At 45.7% G+C, this 18494-nt stretch overlaps 1 protein-coding gene across 1 annotated transcript in view; it reads right to left on the reverse strand.

Moving 5' to 3' along the window:
• Positions 1-8715: 8715 nt before the first annotated feature.
• Positions 8716-18494, reverse strand: part of wdr25 (WD repeat domain 25) — a 57140-nt gene continuing 47361 nt past the window's right edge. The window contains exons 5-6 of the mRNA XM_055641154.1: positions 18143-18283; positions 8716-10063 (exon numbers count right to left, since the gene is read on the reverse strand). Coding sequence (XP_055497129.1) covers positions 9842-10063; positions 18143-18283 — 363 coding nt within the window. The 3' untranslated portion in view covers positions 8716-9841. The remainder of the gene's footprint in view (positions 10064-18142; positions 18284-18494) is intronic.

An 18494-nucleotide genomic window follows, 5' to 3' on the forward strand; every position in this document is an offset into this window, starting at 1 on the left:
ACCTTTCCCTCACTAACGATGATCTATTCTACATTTTCCTTGACCTTCGTCCTCTTTGATGTCTCATTTTCACACCTTACCCTTGCATATCTCTGTGTCTCCTTCTCCCCTCAGTTTGAAGAAGGGTCTCGACCCGAACCGTCACCCATTTCTTCTCTCCAGAGATGCTGCCTGTCCCGCTGAGTTACTCCAGCTTTTTGTGTCTGTCCTCAGTGTAAACCAGTATCTGCAAGCGCAGGCTCGGCAATCGTTCCGCTGAACACCTCCGCTCAGTCCGCCTTGACCTGCTGGATCTCCGGTTTGTGGACACTAACCCCCCCCCCCCCCCACCCATTCCCAATCCTACCTTTCTGTCCTGGGCCTCCTCCATTGTCAGAGTGAGGCCCAGCGCAAATTGGAGGAACAGCATCTCATATTTCGCTTGGGTAGTTACAACCCCAACAGTATGAACATTGACTTCTCTAACTCTCGATAGCCCTTGGTTTCTCTCTCCATCCCCTTCCCAGTGCTGCCACCAGTCTTACTGTCTCCGCCTACATTCTATCAATGTCCCTCCCCTGACATCAGTCTGAAGATATCGGTCTCGACCCGAAACGTCGCCAATTCCTTCACTCCATAGATGCTGCCTAACCCGCTGAGTTTCTCCAGCATTTTGTGTCTATCTGCAGTTCCTTCCCACACGATGTCATTGAATGTATTGTACTGCATAAGCTAGGTACTGTTTGATTCACCTCTACCCCATTGTGGACATTGGACTTTGTCTATGGAACTGATGCTCTACAATGCTGAGAACTATATTCTGCACCTTTGCTCTTACCTATCATACTTAAGTTTGTACTTGAGATGGTATATATATGTATGGTATATCTGATCTGTGTTGCAAGCATGCAATTCAACTCTTTTCATCGCACCTTTTATTGTTACATTGTACATGTGACAATAATAAACCTCAAATCTTATGAATCATCCAAAAAAATCAAAAGTTGATAATTTGCGATTGTGAATCTATTTTAATATTTATACGGCTTCACACACACACACCAACCCCCCCTTAATATATTAACATTATTCATTTGCTCCTTTTCCCCCATCCCCCGCCCTATCCACTCACGCATAGCACCCAACTGCGCAGGCGCCGTTAGAGAGTGAGGGGGTAGAGAGAAAGGGAGAGGGGGTAGAGCAGGAGAGGATGAGGGGATAGAGAGGGAGAGGGTGAGGGGGGGGGGGGGTTAGAGAGGGAGGTGAGGGGGGTAGAGAGAGGGAGCGGGTGAGGGGGATAGAGAAGGAAGGTAGAAGGAGGGGGAGGGAGGTAGATATTGAGGAGTAGGGGGGCGCGCAGCGTCACTGGGGAGGGCTGGTCCCAAATGCAATAACCCACCACTCACCCATAGGTCCCAGTACTCACCATTCCCTAGAGAGGGAGAGGGGGATAGAGAGGGAGTGGGGGCAGAGAGGGAGGGGGTAGAGAGGGAGGAGAGAAGAGAGGGAGGGGTTCAGAGAGGGAGGATTCAGCGAGGGAGGGGGTCAGCGAGGGAGTGGGGTAGCAGAAGAGGGGGTGGCAGAGAGGGAGGGGGTAGAGAGGGAGGAGGGGGTAGAGAGGAGGGGGTAGAGAGGGAGGGGACCAGTGAGGGAGGGGGCAGAGAGGGAGCTGAGGGAGATAAGCCAGAGAGGGAGGAGATCAGAGAGCGGGGCACCAGGGAGCGAGAAGGCAGAGAAGCAGGGGAGCAGAGAGAGAGGGAGGTGGCAGAGAGGGAGGGGGCAGAGAGGGAGGGGGGTCGAGCGAGGGGGGGGGTAGAGAGGGAGGGGGGGAGGGAGAGGGAGGGGGGGGGGGAGAGGGGAGGGGGAGGACAACTTGTTCTATTTGATCTAATTTGATTGTGCATGCCAGGTTGATTGCATTCGTGGGAGCACGTGAAGGTTGCAATCTCCCACCCCGCCCCATTGTGATGTCATATGTAAATGAATCCATTGTGATTGGACGTCTGTGAGATGGCACTGTGACATCATCAATGAAAAGTGCTGCATTTCTCCCACTGACAAACAGTAAAAAAAAACAAAAAAACTATTAAAACTTAAAAAAACTTCGGAAATATAGGTTGGAATGTGACCGGAAGATGTTTATCCCGTCGAGGGAAAAAATGTGAGTAGAATGTGTGAAAATAGGACGGCTGTGGCAAAGCATTTTGGAAGAAGATCAAAATAAGGAGATTGAAAGAAAGCCAACACAACCCGGCAAACACACGGAAATTTAGAATGTTGAGGACAAAGGGAAGAGTTTTAGTATAATACTAGACCAAGTTGGACCCGTTGGGTCTGCTCCCCTCTACGCGTGCTTGCGGGGGGGGTGGGGGTGCGGCCTGCGGCGTGACACACACACTAACCACCCCCCCTTGATATTATATTAATATTATTCATTCGTTCCTTTTACCCCATCCCCCTCCCATTCCACTCACGCATAGCCCCCAACTCGCAGGCGTGGCTAGAGAGGGAGAGGGAGGGGGGCAGAGACAGAGAGAGGGCAGAGACAGAGAGGGCAGAGACAGAGGCAGAGAGAGGGCAAAGAGAGAGAGGGAGGGGCAGAGAGGGGGGGGGCAGAGATGGAGGGGGAGGGCAGAGAGGGAGAGGGGGCAGAGAGGAAGAGGGGTAGAGTTTGATGGGTGGGGAGGAGCGCGGGGTCACAGGGGAGGGCTGGTTCCTGAACGCAATACTCCCCCACTCCAGCTCCGGGCTCTGTTCCAGCCAGGTCCAGTCGCCAGGCTTGACCGCGGCCGCAAGCTCCCCACCATACGCTGACCCGAGGACCCAGAGCGAGTGGGAATGCAGGCAAGCATCGACCAGATGACCGAGAGTTGGGCCACCGCAGTCTTCAGTCCACTGCTTGACTTCATCTCCGGCGGCGTCTTTTGAATAACGGGAGGGGGCGGGGGGAATTGGGAGGGGTGACGTCACCCGCAGCGCGCGGAGCAGACCCAATGTGACGTCATCAGCAAAAGGCAGTCGTTTTAAATTCTGTCATATTTTTAAACATTTTCAGTAATGTCGAGAAATAAAGCTTGACATTTTGGACGACGGGGAAAATGTTGCTTCTTTTACTCCATCCCCTGCCCTATCCACTCACGGGAGAGAGAGGGGGAGACAGAGGGCAGAGTGAGAGAGGGCAGAGACAGAGACAGGGCAGAGACAGAGAGAGGGAGAGAGAGAGGGATGAGAGAGAGGGCAGAGGCAGAGAGTGAGAGGGCAAAGGCAGAGAGAGAGAGGGCAAAGGCAGAGAGAGAGAGGGCAGAGAGAGAGAGAGAGGGCAGAGAAAGAGAGAGGGAGGGGCAGAGAGCGAGAAAGGGGCAGAGAGGGGCAGAGAGAGGGAGAGGGGCAGAGAGGGAAAGAGAGGGGCAGAGGGGGAGAGAGAGGGGCAGAGAGGGAGAGAGAGGAGCAGAGGGGAGAGAGAGGGGCAGAGGGGAGAGAGAGGGTCTGAGAGGGAGAAAGAGGAGCAGAGAGGGATCCCGACCGAGGACCCGAGAGCTCGCCCGCTTCAGTCCAGGGCCCTACTTGCTCTTTCTTTCTCCGTCTTTTGAATAACCGTGGATATCAAATATGTCTGAAACACTACATCTGGAAGAGATGAGATTCCTCTTAGCAGGCAAAGCAGACCAATTCCAAAAGACGTGGTCTACGTTTTTGGAACTATTACAAGCATAAGGTGCAATAGCAATCACACAAATAAATAAATAAATAAACAAACAAATAAATAAATAAATAAATGGATATAAAAGGTACCTGGCAACGGGGGTGTAACCCCCCCCCCAACAACAAAAACAGACTTGGTTGGTAGTCCCCTTTCTGCAGAGTTTAATGTTATAATAGAGCGATTGTTTCTCCTTTCTTTTTCCTTTTTTTCTGGGTCTTACTTTCTTTCTTTACTTCCTTCTCTAACTTATTTTCTAAGGGGCTTTCTTTTCTCAACACTCTCCTGCACCTTCACGACTCTTGCGCACTTTCCTTACTCTCTCTACTTCTATCTTTTTCTTAAAGCTCAAAAAATGAAGCGGTACAAAAAATGTATTAAGACATATGTGTTGTGTATTATTGTAACTTACCGTACTTTTAATAAAAAATAAATAAAATTTTAAAAAATAACCGGGGGGGGGGGGGGGGAGTCGGAGTCGGGGAGGTGACGTCATTCGCAGCGCGTGGAACACGGAGCAGACCCATTGTGACATCATCAGTGAAAGGCAGTCGTTTTAAATTCAAAGTTTTGTAATGTCGAGAAATAAAGCATGAAATTTTCAGATAAGTAGATTTGGACTCGACGGGAAAAATGTCAACTGGAATTTGTATATATTTTATCCTTACCGTAGATAAAGTAGATTTTTTGCGAAGATGTAATAACACACAAATAAATACACACACATCCAAGATCAGACCTTTCATAGTTATTAGACCAAATGGGACCAATTGGGTCCCGTCCCCTCAAAATGCGGTTGCAGGGGGAGGGTGGCCTGCGGCGTCACACACACGCTAACCACCACCCTTGATATATTATTATTCATTTGCTCCTTTTACCCCATCCAGGGGCAGAGGGGGGAGAGAGGGGGGAGTGGGGGAGGAGAGAGAGGGCAGGTGTGAGGGGGAGAGGGAGAGGAGATGAGAGGGGGGGAGAAAGAGGGGGGGAGATAGAGAGGGTGGGAGAGAGAGAGGTGGGAGAGAGAGAGGTGGGAGAGAGAGAAGGGAGAGAGAGGGGGGGAGAGAGAGGGGGGAGAGAGAGAGGGAGAGAGAGAGGGAGGAGAGGGAGAGAGAGAGAGAGAGGGAGAGAGAGAGAGAGGGAGAGAGAGAGGGAGAGAGAGAGAGAGGGGGAGAGAGAGAGGGGGAGAGGGAAGAGGGGGAGAGATAGAGAGGGGGAGAGAGGAGAGAGAAGAGAGGGGGGGGGGAGAGAGAGAGGGAGGAGGGGAGAGGGGGGAGAGGGGGAGAGAGAGAGAGGGGGAGAGAGAGGGGGGGAGAGAGGGGGGGAGAGAGAGAGATGGGAGGAGAGAGGGGGGGAGAGAGAGGGGGGGGGGAGAGGGGGGGGGGGGGGGGGGGGGGGGGTAGTGGGAGGCCCGGGCTGAGCTGAGGACCGGACCCGAGCTGAGCCGAGCCGAGGCGCGAGCAGGCGAGAGTTGACCAAAGGACTGCGAGTTGGGCCGCCGCAGTCTTCAGCTATGATCTTTGGTCTTCAGTCGACGACGGGGGGGAGGAGGGAGAGGCGGGGTGGTGACGTCACTCGCAGAGCGAGGAAGAACGGCACGCAGATCCAGTGTGATGTCATCAGTGAAAGAGAGTCATTTTTTTTCAAAGTTTTGTCAGATATTTGAACATTTTCATTAATAAACATGAAATTTTCAAATAAGACGATTTTGGACTCCAGGGGAAAAATCTCTACCGGAATATGTAAAAACGTTACCATTAGTGTGTCTTTTTTCGAGAAGATGTGATCACAAACTCACGATCAGACTTTTAATAGGTATTTGATATGATATATTATATGTTATGATTGGCTTTTATTTCACGGGCAAGAAACAACTAAGAAGCTTTTGTTTACAATACAATTCCATTCAAACCTACCAAGATTAATTTAACCAAAAAGGTCCTGTAAGATACTTTGAATCCGCCATCACCAGAAATATGGCTTCTATCGAGAGTATATAGACATTTGTAATCCATTTTGCATTTTTTTATTTTACCCTAAATTTTAAACCATCAATTTGCTGAATTCAATGCACATAGGTTTACGTTATGTTGTTTCATTTTGATTTTTGACAAACTTCTGACCTAGGCCTCTGTATCCGGAGCATGAGCACATTCTGCGTTGTATGGGTCAGTCTATATACGTATCTGAGACAAACATCAAGTGCTGCCGGAAAACCAACAGCCAGTGAAAGATTCCTTCTCTGACCAAAGCTTTTCCAGTTGGCCACGATGCAGTGCTGCAAACGGGCATGTTATGAAGGACAAAAGACGCACACTGTCGTTGGATGCAATTGCTGTAAGGGATCTATGGATGCGGGGGGGGGGATATGGATCACATGCAGGCTGAGGAGATTAGCGTAACTTGGCAACATGTTCGGGCCGAAGCACCTGTTCCTGTGCTGTACTGTTTAAGTTCTACGTAGAAATATAAAATTAAACTTTCAGCAGCACCCAACTTTTCCCCCCCCCCACAGAAATTAGTCGCAAAATTGGAAAAAACTTACTTGAAGCAATAATTTCCTTTGAACGTTCGAGAGAATTTTCCGGACCAGGCAGCATTCATAGAGAACATGGATAGGTGACGTTTTGGGTCTGGACCCTTCTTCAGGCTGATTGGGTCACAACCTGAAATGTCACCTATCCATGTTCTCCAGGGATGCTGTTTGACCCGCTGGGTTAATTCAGCGCTTAGAAAAACAGAAAAATTGGTGAGGGAGTAGGCCATTCGGCCCTTCGAGCCAGCGCCACCATTCAACATGATCCTGCTATTTCCCCATTTCCTTGATTCCCATAGCCCTAAGAGCAAAATCTAGTAAAGAATCTCCTCTAGTAAAACTTCCAGTGAATTGGCCTCCACTGCCTTCAGTGGCAGAGAATTCCACAGATTCACAACTCTCTGGGTGAAAAAGATTTTCCTCATCTCAGTCCTATATGGCCTACCCCTTATTCTTAAACTGTGACCCCTTGTTCTGGACTCCCCCAACATCGGGAACATTTTTCCTGCATGTAGCCTGTCCAATCCTTTAAGAATTTTATATATTTCTATATATCTCCTCTCCTCTCATTCTTCTAAATTCCAGTGAATACAAGCCCAGTCGACCCATTCTTTCATCATATGTCAGTCCCACCATCCTGGGAATTAATCTGGTGAATCTACACTGCACTCCCTCAATAGCAATAATGTCCTCCCTCAAATTAGGAGACCAAAATTGCACACAAAACTCCAGGTGTGGTCTCACTAGGGCCCTGTACAACTGCAGTAGGACCTCCTTTCTCCTAAACGCAAATCCTCTTGCAATGAAGGCCAACATGCCATCAGCTTTCTTCACTGCCTGCTGTACCTGCATGCTTACTTTCAGTGACTGATGTACAAGCACACCCAGGTCTCGTTGCACCTCCCCTTTTCCTTATCTGACACCATTCACATAATAATCTGCCTTCCTGTACTTGCCACCAAAGTGGATAACCTCACATTTATCCACATTGTACTGCATTTGCCATGCATTTGCCCACACACCTAACCTATCCAAGTCACCCTGCAGCCTCATAGCATCCTCCACGCAGCTCACACTGCCCCCCAGTTTTGTGTCATCCACAAACTTGGAGATATCACATTTTATTCCCTTGTCTAAATCGTTAATGTATGTTGTAAATAACTGGGATCCCAGCACCGAGCCTTGCGGCACCCCACTAGTCACTGCCTGCCATTCTGAAAAGGACCCGTTAATTCCTACTCTTTGCTTCCTGTCTGCCAACCAGTTCTCTATCCATGTCAATACCCTACCCCCAATACCATGTGCCCTAATTTTGCACACTAATCTCTTGTGTGGGACCTTGTCAAAGCCTTTTTGAAAATTCGAGATACACCACATCCACTGGCTCTCCCATATCCATTCTACTTGTTACATCCTCACAAAATTCCAGAAGGTTAGTCAAGCATGATTTCCCCTTCATAAATCCATGCTGACTTTGTCCGATCCTGTCACTGCTTTCCAAATGCGCTGCGATAACATCTTTAATAATCGTGTCATTTTTTAGTTAACCAGTATCTGCAGTTCCTTTTTTCTACATGTACGAATTTTCCATTCTGGATATTTTTCGCCCTAAACATAATCAATTTCAACCGATTCTCGAGAAAACACAAGATCAGAATCTAACGACAGAGAAAATAGCAATTTGACCCATTGAACCTCTGCTGAGTTACCAGAACCATTAACTTCTCTGCTCCATTCCTGACATATCCTTGCAACTCTGGCTAGTGATTCCGAAAGAGTCCCAAAGTCATGATAAATCATTGATTTATAACACCGTAAGAACAAGTCAGGTGGCTTGACTATTTCTAACCATTAGTGATTTAAAATGTTAGAACTAAATTAATTCTGACATCATATAATCCTATAATTTACAATGTGCCAAGTAATATTATCTCTGATCAGTCCACATCATGCAAATCAATTTCTGTAAATTACTGCAAGATATCCAAGAGTTATTCGCAAGATACCCAAGAGTTATTCATAGGTACACAAAAAAGCTGGAGAAACTCAGCGGGTGCAGCAGCATCTATGGAGCAAAGGAAATAGGCAACGTTTCGGGCCGAAACCCTTCTTCAAGAGTTATTCATGTTTAGTTTAGTTCAGTTTAGAGATACAGCATGGAAACAGGCCCTTCGGCCCACTGAGTCTTCACCGACCAGCGATCCCGGCACATTGACCCAATCTTACACACACTAGGAACAATTTACATTTATACCAAGCCAATTAACCTACACACGTACGTCTTAGGAGTGTGGGAGGGAATGGAAGATCTCGGTCACGGGGAGAAGGCACAAATTCCGTACAGACAGCACACGAAGTTGGGAGCGCACATGGGTATCTGACGATGTAAGCGCTGTAAGGTAGCAACACTACTGTCCAGTAGACAAAATGTGATAACATGTAAACAATAATGGATAATACAACTGGCCTACATTTGGTCAGTACATGAAAATCATTGAAGTCATTTTAAATCTTTATTTCAAATAAAGAAATTTGTAACACATTTCACGTCATAACTTTTCGATTGTTATGCTTCCATCTACAATAATTAATTTTGATTGACTTCACAAAATTTGTCTCTTGCAGCCATAAGTCACTGCTCAACCCTACAACCCCTTATTGATTAACCAATACAACCAGTCAGCATCATCAGACATTATTCAATATCATATAAACGACCATGAAACATGTGGTTCATTTGTATTATACTTAATTGATCTAGCAAAGTCTGTCTAATGAAATCCATGGCACACTGTTGCTGTGGGGTGGACTGCGTTGGCATGTCACTTGTGTAGGAAAGAACTGCAGATGCTGGTTTAAATCGAAGGTAGACACAAATTGATTGAGTAACTCCGGATAGGCAGCATCTCTGTAGAGAAGGGATGGGTGACGTTTCGGGTCGCTGTCCGAAGAACGGTCTCGACCCAAAACGTCACCCATTCCTTCTCTACAGCGATGCTGCCAGCCTGTCCTGCTGAGTTACTCCAGCAGTTTGTGTCTACCTTTGGCATGTCACTTGATGAGTAGGACTTTAAAATGTCAATAAGTGGAACGCAAGTCCGTTTGGCATTCTTACATTAACGCAAATAACAGGAGTGACACTGTACAGTGAGATTGTAAATGCATATCGCCTGATTCTTGATGGCTCAATCTTTTCAGCCTCTGCTTCAAATTGGAACCAAATTAGACCAAATATTGTCTTAAATTGTGGTCTGTTGAAGCATTGGTTCATTTCAACGCTTCAATGTCTTTTTAAAAGCTCAATACCTATAAGTGGGTCACTGCATCATGAGCATTATTTAATGACATCAAACAATCTACATATATCTGCCCATTGATCATAAACCAAATGAACTATCAATCCAGCATCTGTGTACTTAGTCCTGTTTAACCTTCATGTTTCCATTTATTGTGTTAAAGAATATGAAGTACATGTCTATCAATCGGCATAATATTCTATGCACTAAGAGACATTCGCTACGAAACGTCAACGTGTGACTTTCTAAAGTAAGTAACATTTGTCATCTGAGAATGAGGAATAATGTTACTCACACCAGTTTACCTCCCACTCACGACTGTTTAACTGGCCTTCAATGCCACAATTTGATTTCTCCACTCCAGTCACAAGTTGCAATTATAGATGGGTGCACAGGATGAAATGCAACATCGGTGCAGGCTTGCTTGTGGGCAGGCAAAGTGTGGACCACTTTAGAATTCATGTAGTTGTAAAAACATACTGTCCCGTCAGCACTTCCTGAAGCAATTAGAGTTCCATCACGTGAAAACTTGCAGCCCACTGCATACCCTTCCACCTGTAAAATATGAACATTAATTCACCACATGCTCGCGATGCTGGTCAATGCAGACAGAAGCTTTCACATCAGAATTAATCTTTGAAGCCAATTAAGAAATTTCACTCAAGTTTGGCAATATGTAAAACAATCTAAAGAATTAAGATGCTAGATCTTCCTTTGCAACGAACATCAACAGATCAGGAAATAGAAACTTTGGAAGATCAAATATAAGTCTACCAATTGGTGGTGGCCAGCGCCATCTTCTTCACTGTCATGTGCAGGGGCATCTGGGCGAAGGCCATGGACGCCAACAGGATTAACAAGCTCATCAGGAAACCTGGCTCCGTCTTGGGGGCGGAGTTGGAGTTGGATTCATGGGAGGTTGGTCTTGGAAGGGAGGATGCTCCTCAAACTGTGGAGCATCTTGGACAATACAGCTCACCCCCTCCATGACACACTGGTCAACCTGAGGAGCACCTTCAACAACAGACTGGTTCCACCAAGATGCAGTACAGAACGCCAAAGAGGATCCTTCTTCCCTGTGGCTATCAAACTGTACAACTCCTCCCCTGTCTGTCATGGGGTAGACTGACTCCCATTCCCCCCTTCCAAATCTTTGCACATCGCCATTCCTTTCCACTTGTCACTTTAATTTCATGTATCATGCATTTTATCACTGTCGGCAGGTCAATGTCCCTCCTGGGATAAATAAAGTTGTATGTTATCGTAAGTCGTTGAAATGATTCAATCCTCAGAACATTTCCAGGTGCTTTATCAACTTTATTGTCCTCCTCAGAAGGTAAGCCATGAGACTGCATTTCATTAAATCAACGGCAGAAATCGCTTTTAAAACATAGGGGGGGACACAATGAGGCCTGACATCTAGGACAGGGGTCAGCAACCTATAGCCCACGGGCCGGATCAGGCCCGTAACCCAAAATCATCCGGCTCGAAGTTTTCGCTACAGTCAGTCCTGGGGCCACCTGGACGCTACAGTCAGACCTACCAGCCGACCTGGGCACTACAGCCAGTCCCAGGGCACGCAGGCCACCTGGGAACTGCAGCTAGTCCCCGGGCTGCTACATTTTAGGAGCTGGCGGTCTCCAACAGGAATCGACCTTGAGGGCTCTGGTCGCAGAGCCTGTGGACTTACCATCACGGAGCTGGCTGATTTTGGAGCCTGTGGTGGCGTTGCGGCTGTGACTCAACTTCGGAGGCTTTGGTTTTGCTGCAGCATGTTTGACAAAACATGGGGGGGGATTGTCTTCCACCTCTCAAAATATGGGGGGGGGGACAGGCCTCCCACCCACCAGGATTTCCGCCCATGGCATTATTACGCAGTCTTCAGTTTATGGAAACATAGAGTATAGGAGCAGGGGTCGGCCCAGGCTTTCTTCACCATTCCCAGGATCATCCACTTCCCTGTCTCGCCTTTTCTCAATATCCCTTGATTGCTTTGACATTAAAGTCCAGAAGATTAAGATGCACAGGTTTAACAGCGACTTGGTCGTTTGATTCAGAACTGGATTAATGATGAAAGACAGAGGGTTATGGTGGAAGGACAATAGTCTGGCTGGAAATCTGTGATCAGTTTGGTTCTACAGAGACCTATGTATATATATATATAGAAGGTAGACAAAAAAGCTGGAGAAACTCAGCGGGTGAGGCAGCATCCATGGAGCAAAGGTGTGCATAATGACTTGGTCGTGAACCTAGACAGTTGGTTAGTAAGTTTACAGATAACATCAAAATTGTTGGGATTGTGGACAATGAGGAAGGCTGCCATGGTATACAGCGGGATATAGATCAGCTGCAGAAATGAGTGGAGAAATGGCAGATGGAGTTTAATCCGAGCAAACGTGAGATGTTGCACTTTAAGCGGTCAAATGAAAGGAGAAAATATACAATTAATGGCATGATCCTTAACAGCATTGCTGTACAGGAGCATCTTGGGGTCCAAGTGGCAACACAAGTAGATAGAGCAGTAAAGAAGGTTGAGGCGTTGAGTAGAAGAGTCATAAAGTCACACTGCAGCTTTGTGGGACTTTGGTTAGACCGCATTTGGAGTATTGAATACAGTTCTACCCCTTAACAGGAAGGATGTGGAGGCTTTGGAAAGGGTGCGGAGGTTTACCAGAACGATGCCTGGACTATGGGGTATTATCTACAGGGAGAAGTTGGACAGACATGGATTGTTTTCTCCAGAATGTTGGGGGTTGCAGAGAGACCTAACTAGGCAAACGGACAAGGGAGAGCCAGTGGATGTAGCGTACCTGGACTTTCAGAAAGCATTTTGATATGGTCTCATGTAGGAGATTAGTGGGCAAAATTGGGGGTATTGGGGGTAGAGTGCTGACATGGATAGAAAGTTGGTTGGTAGACAGGAAACAAAGAGTAGGGATTAACGGGTCCTTTCAGAATGGCAGGCAGTGGCTAGTGGGGTACCGCAAGGCTCGGTGCTGGGACCGCAGCTATTTACAATATACAACAATGATTTAAATGAAGGGATTCAAAGTAACATCAGCAAATTTGCAGATGACACAAAGCTGGGTGGCAGTGTGAACTGTGAGGAGGTTGCTATGAGGATGCAGGGTGACTTGGACAGGTTGGGTGAGTGGGCAGATGCATGGCAGATGCAGTTTAATGTGGATAAATGTGAGGTTATCCACTTTGGTAGCAAAAACAGGAAGGCAGATTATTATCTAAATGGTGTCAAGTTGGGAAAAGGGGAAGTACAATTGGATCTAGGGGTCCTTGATCAGCAGTCAATGAAAGTAAGCATGCAGGTGCAGCAGGCAGTGAAGCAAGCGAATAGCATGTTGGCCTTCATAACAAGAGGAGTTGAGTATAGGAGCAAAGAGGTCCTTCTGCAGTTGTACAGGGCACTAGTGAGACCACACCTGGAGTATTGTGTGCAGTTTTAGTCCCCTAACTTAAGGAAGGACATTCTTGCTATTGAAGGAGTGCAGCGTAGGTTTACAAGGTTAATTCCTGGGATGGCGGGACTGTCATATGCTGAGAGAATGGAGCGGGTGGGCTAGTATACTCTGGAAGGATGAGAGGTTATCTTATTGAAATATAAGATTATTAAGGATTTGGTCACGCTAGAGGCAGGATACATGTTCCCAATGTTGAGGGAGTCCGGAACCAGGAGCCACAGTTTAAGAATAAGGGGTAAGCCATTTAGAACGGAGATGAGGAAACACTTTTTCACAGAGAGTTGTGAGTCTGTGGAATTCTCTGCCTCAGACGGCGGTGGAGGCCGGTTCTGATTGGGGATGGTCAGCCATGATCACATTGAGTGGCGGCGCTGGCTCGAGGGGCCGAGTGGCCTACCTATTGTCTGTTGACTTGATAGAAGCATGTACAATTATGAGGTGTAGATAGTCTGAATCAATTCCCCAGGATGGAAAATCGAATACTAGAGGACATAGCTTTAAGGTGAGAGGAGCAAAGTTTAAAGTGGATGTGCGGGGCAACTTATTTTACACAGAGGGTGGTGGGTGCCTGGAATGTGCTGCTGGGGGTGTGGTTGGGGCAGATATGATAGTGCAATTGAAGAGTCTTTTGGATAGGCATATGGTTATGGATATCCCATATTGTCATTTGCCCTCTTTTCATTCTATATTTTCATTTAACAGCTGAGGCACATGTACAAAACTGCTACAGTCTTGACTTTGGCTGTTGTCCCCAGGGTAACCTTCTCCCTCATTAACATTCTGAATCAAGTACTGATAGTAGAACAAGATGCCCTCACGGGACTCCTGAATAACACGATACCATCAAACTTTATTCATCCCCGGAGTGAAATTGGTCTGCCAACAGTCACAACACACAACACGGTACACGGAAACTTGAAATTGAAATTACATTTTTTTTAAAAATTCAAATATTTGGGAATTGTAATTACTAGAAACTATCACGCTATGTTTAATGCCAATTATAGTCCCTTACTTAAGAAATTAAATAATCTAATCAAATTCTGGAAAATGCTCCCGATAGGTCGAATAAATGCTATAAAAATGATCTTTTTACCACAAATCCTATATTTATTTCAATCAATTCCAATATATCTTCCAAAAAAGTTTTTCAAAAAACTACTCAGACATTACAAATGTTATATGGGATTATGAATCCCACAGAATACAAAGAGCACACCTTAGTAAACCAAAAGAGATGGGTGGTCTAGCGCTCCCTAACTTTATGTTCTATAATTGGGCAGTAAATATTAAAAATATGATTCACCTGCTGGACAATTCTGCCCAGCAGGTGGACTGGATTGTAATGGAGAGAGAGGACTGCTCTCCGTGTAATACAGGAGCGACTCTCCTCTCACCAATGAATCTGAATAACAAACATTACAATAAAAATCCAATGATACATAGCACAATTAGAACTTGGAAACAAATAAAACAGAATCTAAATTTAAGAAATCTATCTCTTTTAATGCCAATAGTCAATAATCCGTCGTTTAAACCTTCAATTATAGATAAATCATTCACACAATGGGAAAGAATGGGAATCAAAACGCTCGGAGACTTGTATGAATTGGGAAAATTATTATCATTTCAACAATTACAACTGAAATATAATTTGAAAAATAATCAATATTTTAAATATCTTCAAATCCGTGACTATCTGAAAAAATACACAAAAGACTATCATAACATGTCCCCAGACTTATTGGATGAAGCCATGAAGAAAAGGCTGAATCAGCAAATCTAATATCATACTTATACAACATTACTTTAAATATAGAAATATATACAACTGATGGTATTAGAAGAGACTGGGAACAAGAACTAGCTATAAAAATTTCAAAAGAGAGCTGGGATAAACACTTACTATATGTGCATAAATGCTCAATCAACGTACGACATACTCTAATTCAATTCAAAGCATTACATAGACTATATTATTCAAAAACCAAAATAAATAAACTTTTCCCCAACGTCTCACCCACTTGTGATAAATGTCAGTCACAAGAAGCTACCATAGCGCACTCTTTTGTTTTTTGTATAAAAATCCAAAGATTCTGGAACTAAATATTTGAAATCTTCACAAAATTAATTAAAATAAAACGTACCAAAAAGCAGAATGGATCATTTTTGGAATATCGGAAGGTAACCCAGAATTAAATATGCTTCAAAAAAACTTACTTAATTACAGGCTAATAATGGGAAAAAAGCTTATACTCAAATTCTGGAAAAATGCTCCAATACCAACAATAAAAATGTGGATTTCAAACATGTTCGAAACATTACACCTGGAAGAAATGAGACTCCTCCTAGCAGGCAAAGCAGACCACTTCCAAAAGACGTGGTCTGCATTTATGGAACTATTACAAGCATAAGGTGCAATAGTAATTTAAAAATTAAATGGTACCAGGATCTGGTAAAAAAAAAACACAGTTGTATATCCTTTTTTGCGGAGTTTTGTGTTATAATAGAGCAATTGTTTCTCCTTTTTTTCTTCTTTTCTTTCTAGGATCTATTTCCTTTCTTTACTTCCTTCTCTAACTTCCTCTCTAAGGGGCTTTCTTCTCCCAACACTTTCCTGCACCTTCACGACTCTTGCTCACTTTCCTTACTTCTTTTATTTCTACCTTTTTTAAAGCTCGAAAAACAAAGTGGTACAACAAAATGTAATAAGATTTATGTGATGTGTACTATTGTAATTTACTGTACTTCTAATAAAAATACATTTAAAAAAAAAGAAAAAAAAAAAAAAGAAAAAGGCAGCGACTGTTGTATGGCTGTTGTGTGCACAGCACCTTCACAAATGAACCAACAAACAAACAAACACAGCCTTATCCCCTATTCTGCTTGCTATCATCTTTGTGCATATGACAGTCTCCCATTCAGAGGTGAAAGTTAGCTGCTATGGACTAGTACCGTGTACCAGTCAACAAGCAGATAACATTTTGTGAAGTGACCATCTTAAACTATTTATTGAATGTGTGATTGTCCTGGACACAAACAGCTGCCTGGATTTCTACATGGTACAGAATGTTCTCCTTCTACTTGCATTAATTCGCTCACTAAACAGATGCGAGAATAATTCACTTCATTTAATTCTTTAGATGTAAATCTTTGCCGCTTTCCCACTTGGGGCTCCTCCTAGCCAAAGACCACACTCCGCATACTTAATACGCTGGCACTGCCGCCACTATGCTATAAAATGAATTATTTGAAAAGCTGGATGACCAATGTATTACGGAGTTACCTGTTAAACATCTTACTAAATTACTAGTTTACTGCACCTCCAGTTGGATTTTATGGAGAAATCAGAAAGAGACCTTGTTGATAACGATAAATATTTCTGTTCAACACTTTGCTTTAGTGGTGGAATAATCTAACCTGACTGTCCTGGCAGACCCATTGTCTCTGCCTGTTCGTGTCCTACCGAACTTATTTCCACATACCTCGACTCCATCCTATCCCCCCTGGTTAAATCCCTCCCTACCTATGTTCAAGGCACCTCACACGCTCTTTGTCTACTCCAGGACTTCCGTTTTCTAGGCCCCACCCCCTCATCTTCATCATGGACGTCCAGTCACTCTACACCTCCATCCCCCACCAGGAGGGTCTTAAAGCCCTCCGTTTCTTCCTCGACCGCAGAACCAACCAATCCCCATCTACTGATACTCTCCTCCGCCTAGCGGAGCTGGTCCTTACCCTTAATAACTTTTTGTTTGACTCTTCCCATTTCCTCCAAATACAAGGCGTAGCTATGGGCACCCGCATGGGCCCCAGCTGTGCCTGCCTCTTTGTAGGGATCTTTATTCGAGACGTACCCTGGCCCTATCCCCGACCTCTACCTCCGCTTCATCGACGACTGCATTGGGGCCACCTCCTGCACCCACACACAACTCACTGACTTCATCCACTTCACCACCAACTTCCATCCGGCACTCAAATACACCTGGACCATTTCCGACACTTCCCTACCATTGCTTGACCTCATTATCTCCAACGCAGGTGATAGACGTCTGACCGACATCCACAATAAACCCACTGACTCCCATGGCTAACTAGACTACTCCTCTTCCCACCCTGCTTCCTGTAAGGACTCCATCCCCAACTCCCAATTCCTCCGTCTACGCCGCATCTGCACCCAGGATGAGTTATTTCAAACCAGGGCATCGGAGATGTCCTCATTCTTCAAGGAACGGGGGTTCCCCTCTTCTACTATAGATGAGGCTCTCACCAGGGTCTCTTCTATAACCCGTGACTCTGCTCTCACTGCCCATCTCCCACTCGATACAAGGGCAGAGTCCCCCTTGTCCTCACCTTCCACCCAACCAGCCATCACATACAACCAATAATCCTCCAACATTTTCGCCACCTTCAACGTGATCCCACCACTGGCCACATCTTCCCATCTCCTCCCGTCTGCTTTCTGCAGAGACCGCTCCCTCCGTAACTCCCTGGTCAATTCGACCCTTCCCACCCAAACCACCCGCTCTCTCCGGGTGCTTTCCCTTGCAACCGCAAGAAATGCTACACTTGTCGCTTTACCTCCCCCCCTGACTCCATTCAAGGACCCAAGCAATCGTTCCAGGTGTGGCAGAGGTTCACCTGCACCTCCTCCAACCTCATCTATTGCATCCGCTGCTCTAGTAGTCAGCTGCTCTACATCGGTGAGACCAAGCGGAGGCTTGGCGATGGCTTCGCCCAACACCTCCGCTCGGTTCGCAATAACCAACCTGACCTCCTGGTGGCTCAGCACTTCAACTCCCCCTCCCATTTCTGTCCTGGGCCTCCTGCATGGCCAGAGTGAGCACCACCGGAAATTGGAGGAGCAGCACCTCATATTTTGCTTGGGCAGTTTGCACCCCAACATTAACTTCTCAAATTTCAGGTAGTCCCTACTTTCTCCTTCCCTTCTCCTGCAGCCCACTGTCTCCACCTCTTCCTTTCTTCTTCCCCCCACCCCCCCATCCTCACATCAGTCTGAAGAAGGGTCTCGACCTGAAACGTTGCCTATTTCCTTCACTCCATAGATGCTGCCTCACCCCACTGAGTTTCTCCAGCATTTTTGTCTGTCTTCGATTTTCCAGCATCTGCAGTTCCTTCTTAAACAAACTAAACTTACCTTGTGCCCTTCATATCGCTTTGTTTTGTTCATCCTGTAAGGTCTTCGAGTAGAAAATAGCACAATGTAGTTGCCATTAGTTTGAGCAATAAATACAGGTTCTTTGGGATGGAGGGCCATGCATGGGATGGTGTATCTTTCCTGTTGGGAAGAAAGGAGGTAGAAGATAAATCCTGCAAAAATTCACACAGTGATGCCTCAAAATATTCCAGCAATGAAATAGATACAAACATCCTACTGGTACACGGATAGGACAGGTTTAGAGGGATCTGGGCCAAATGCAGGCAAGTGGGACTAGTGTAGATGGGCATGTTGGTCGGCATGGGCATGTTGGCTTGTTATGGAAGGGCCT

Source organism: Leucoraja erinacea, chromosome 9 (genome assembly GCF_028641065.1).
Source record: "Leucoraja erinacea ecotype New England chromosome 9, Leri_hhj_1, whole genome shotgun sequence".
NCBI classification, from domain to species: Eukaryota; Metazoa; Chordata; class Chondrichthyes; order Rajiformes; family Rajidae; genus Leucoraja; species Leucoraja erinaceus.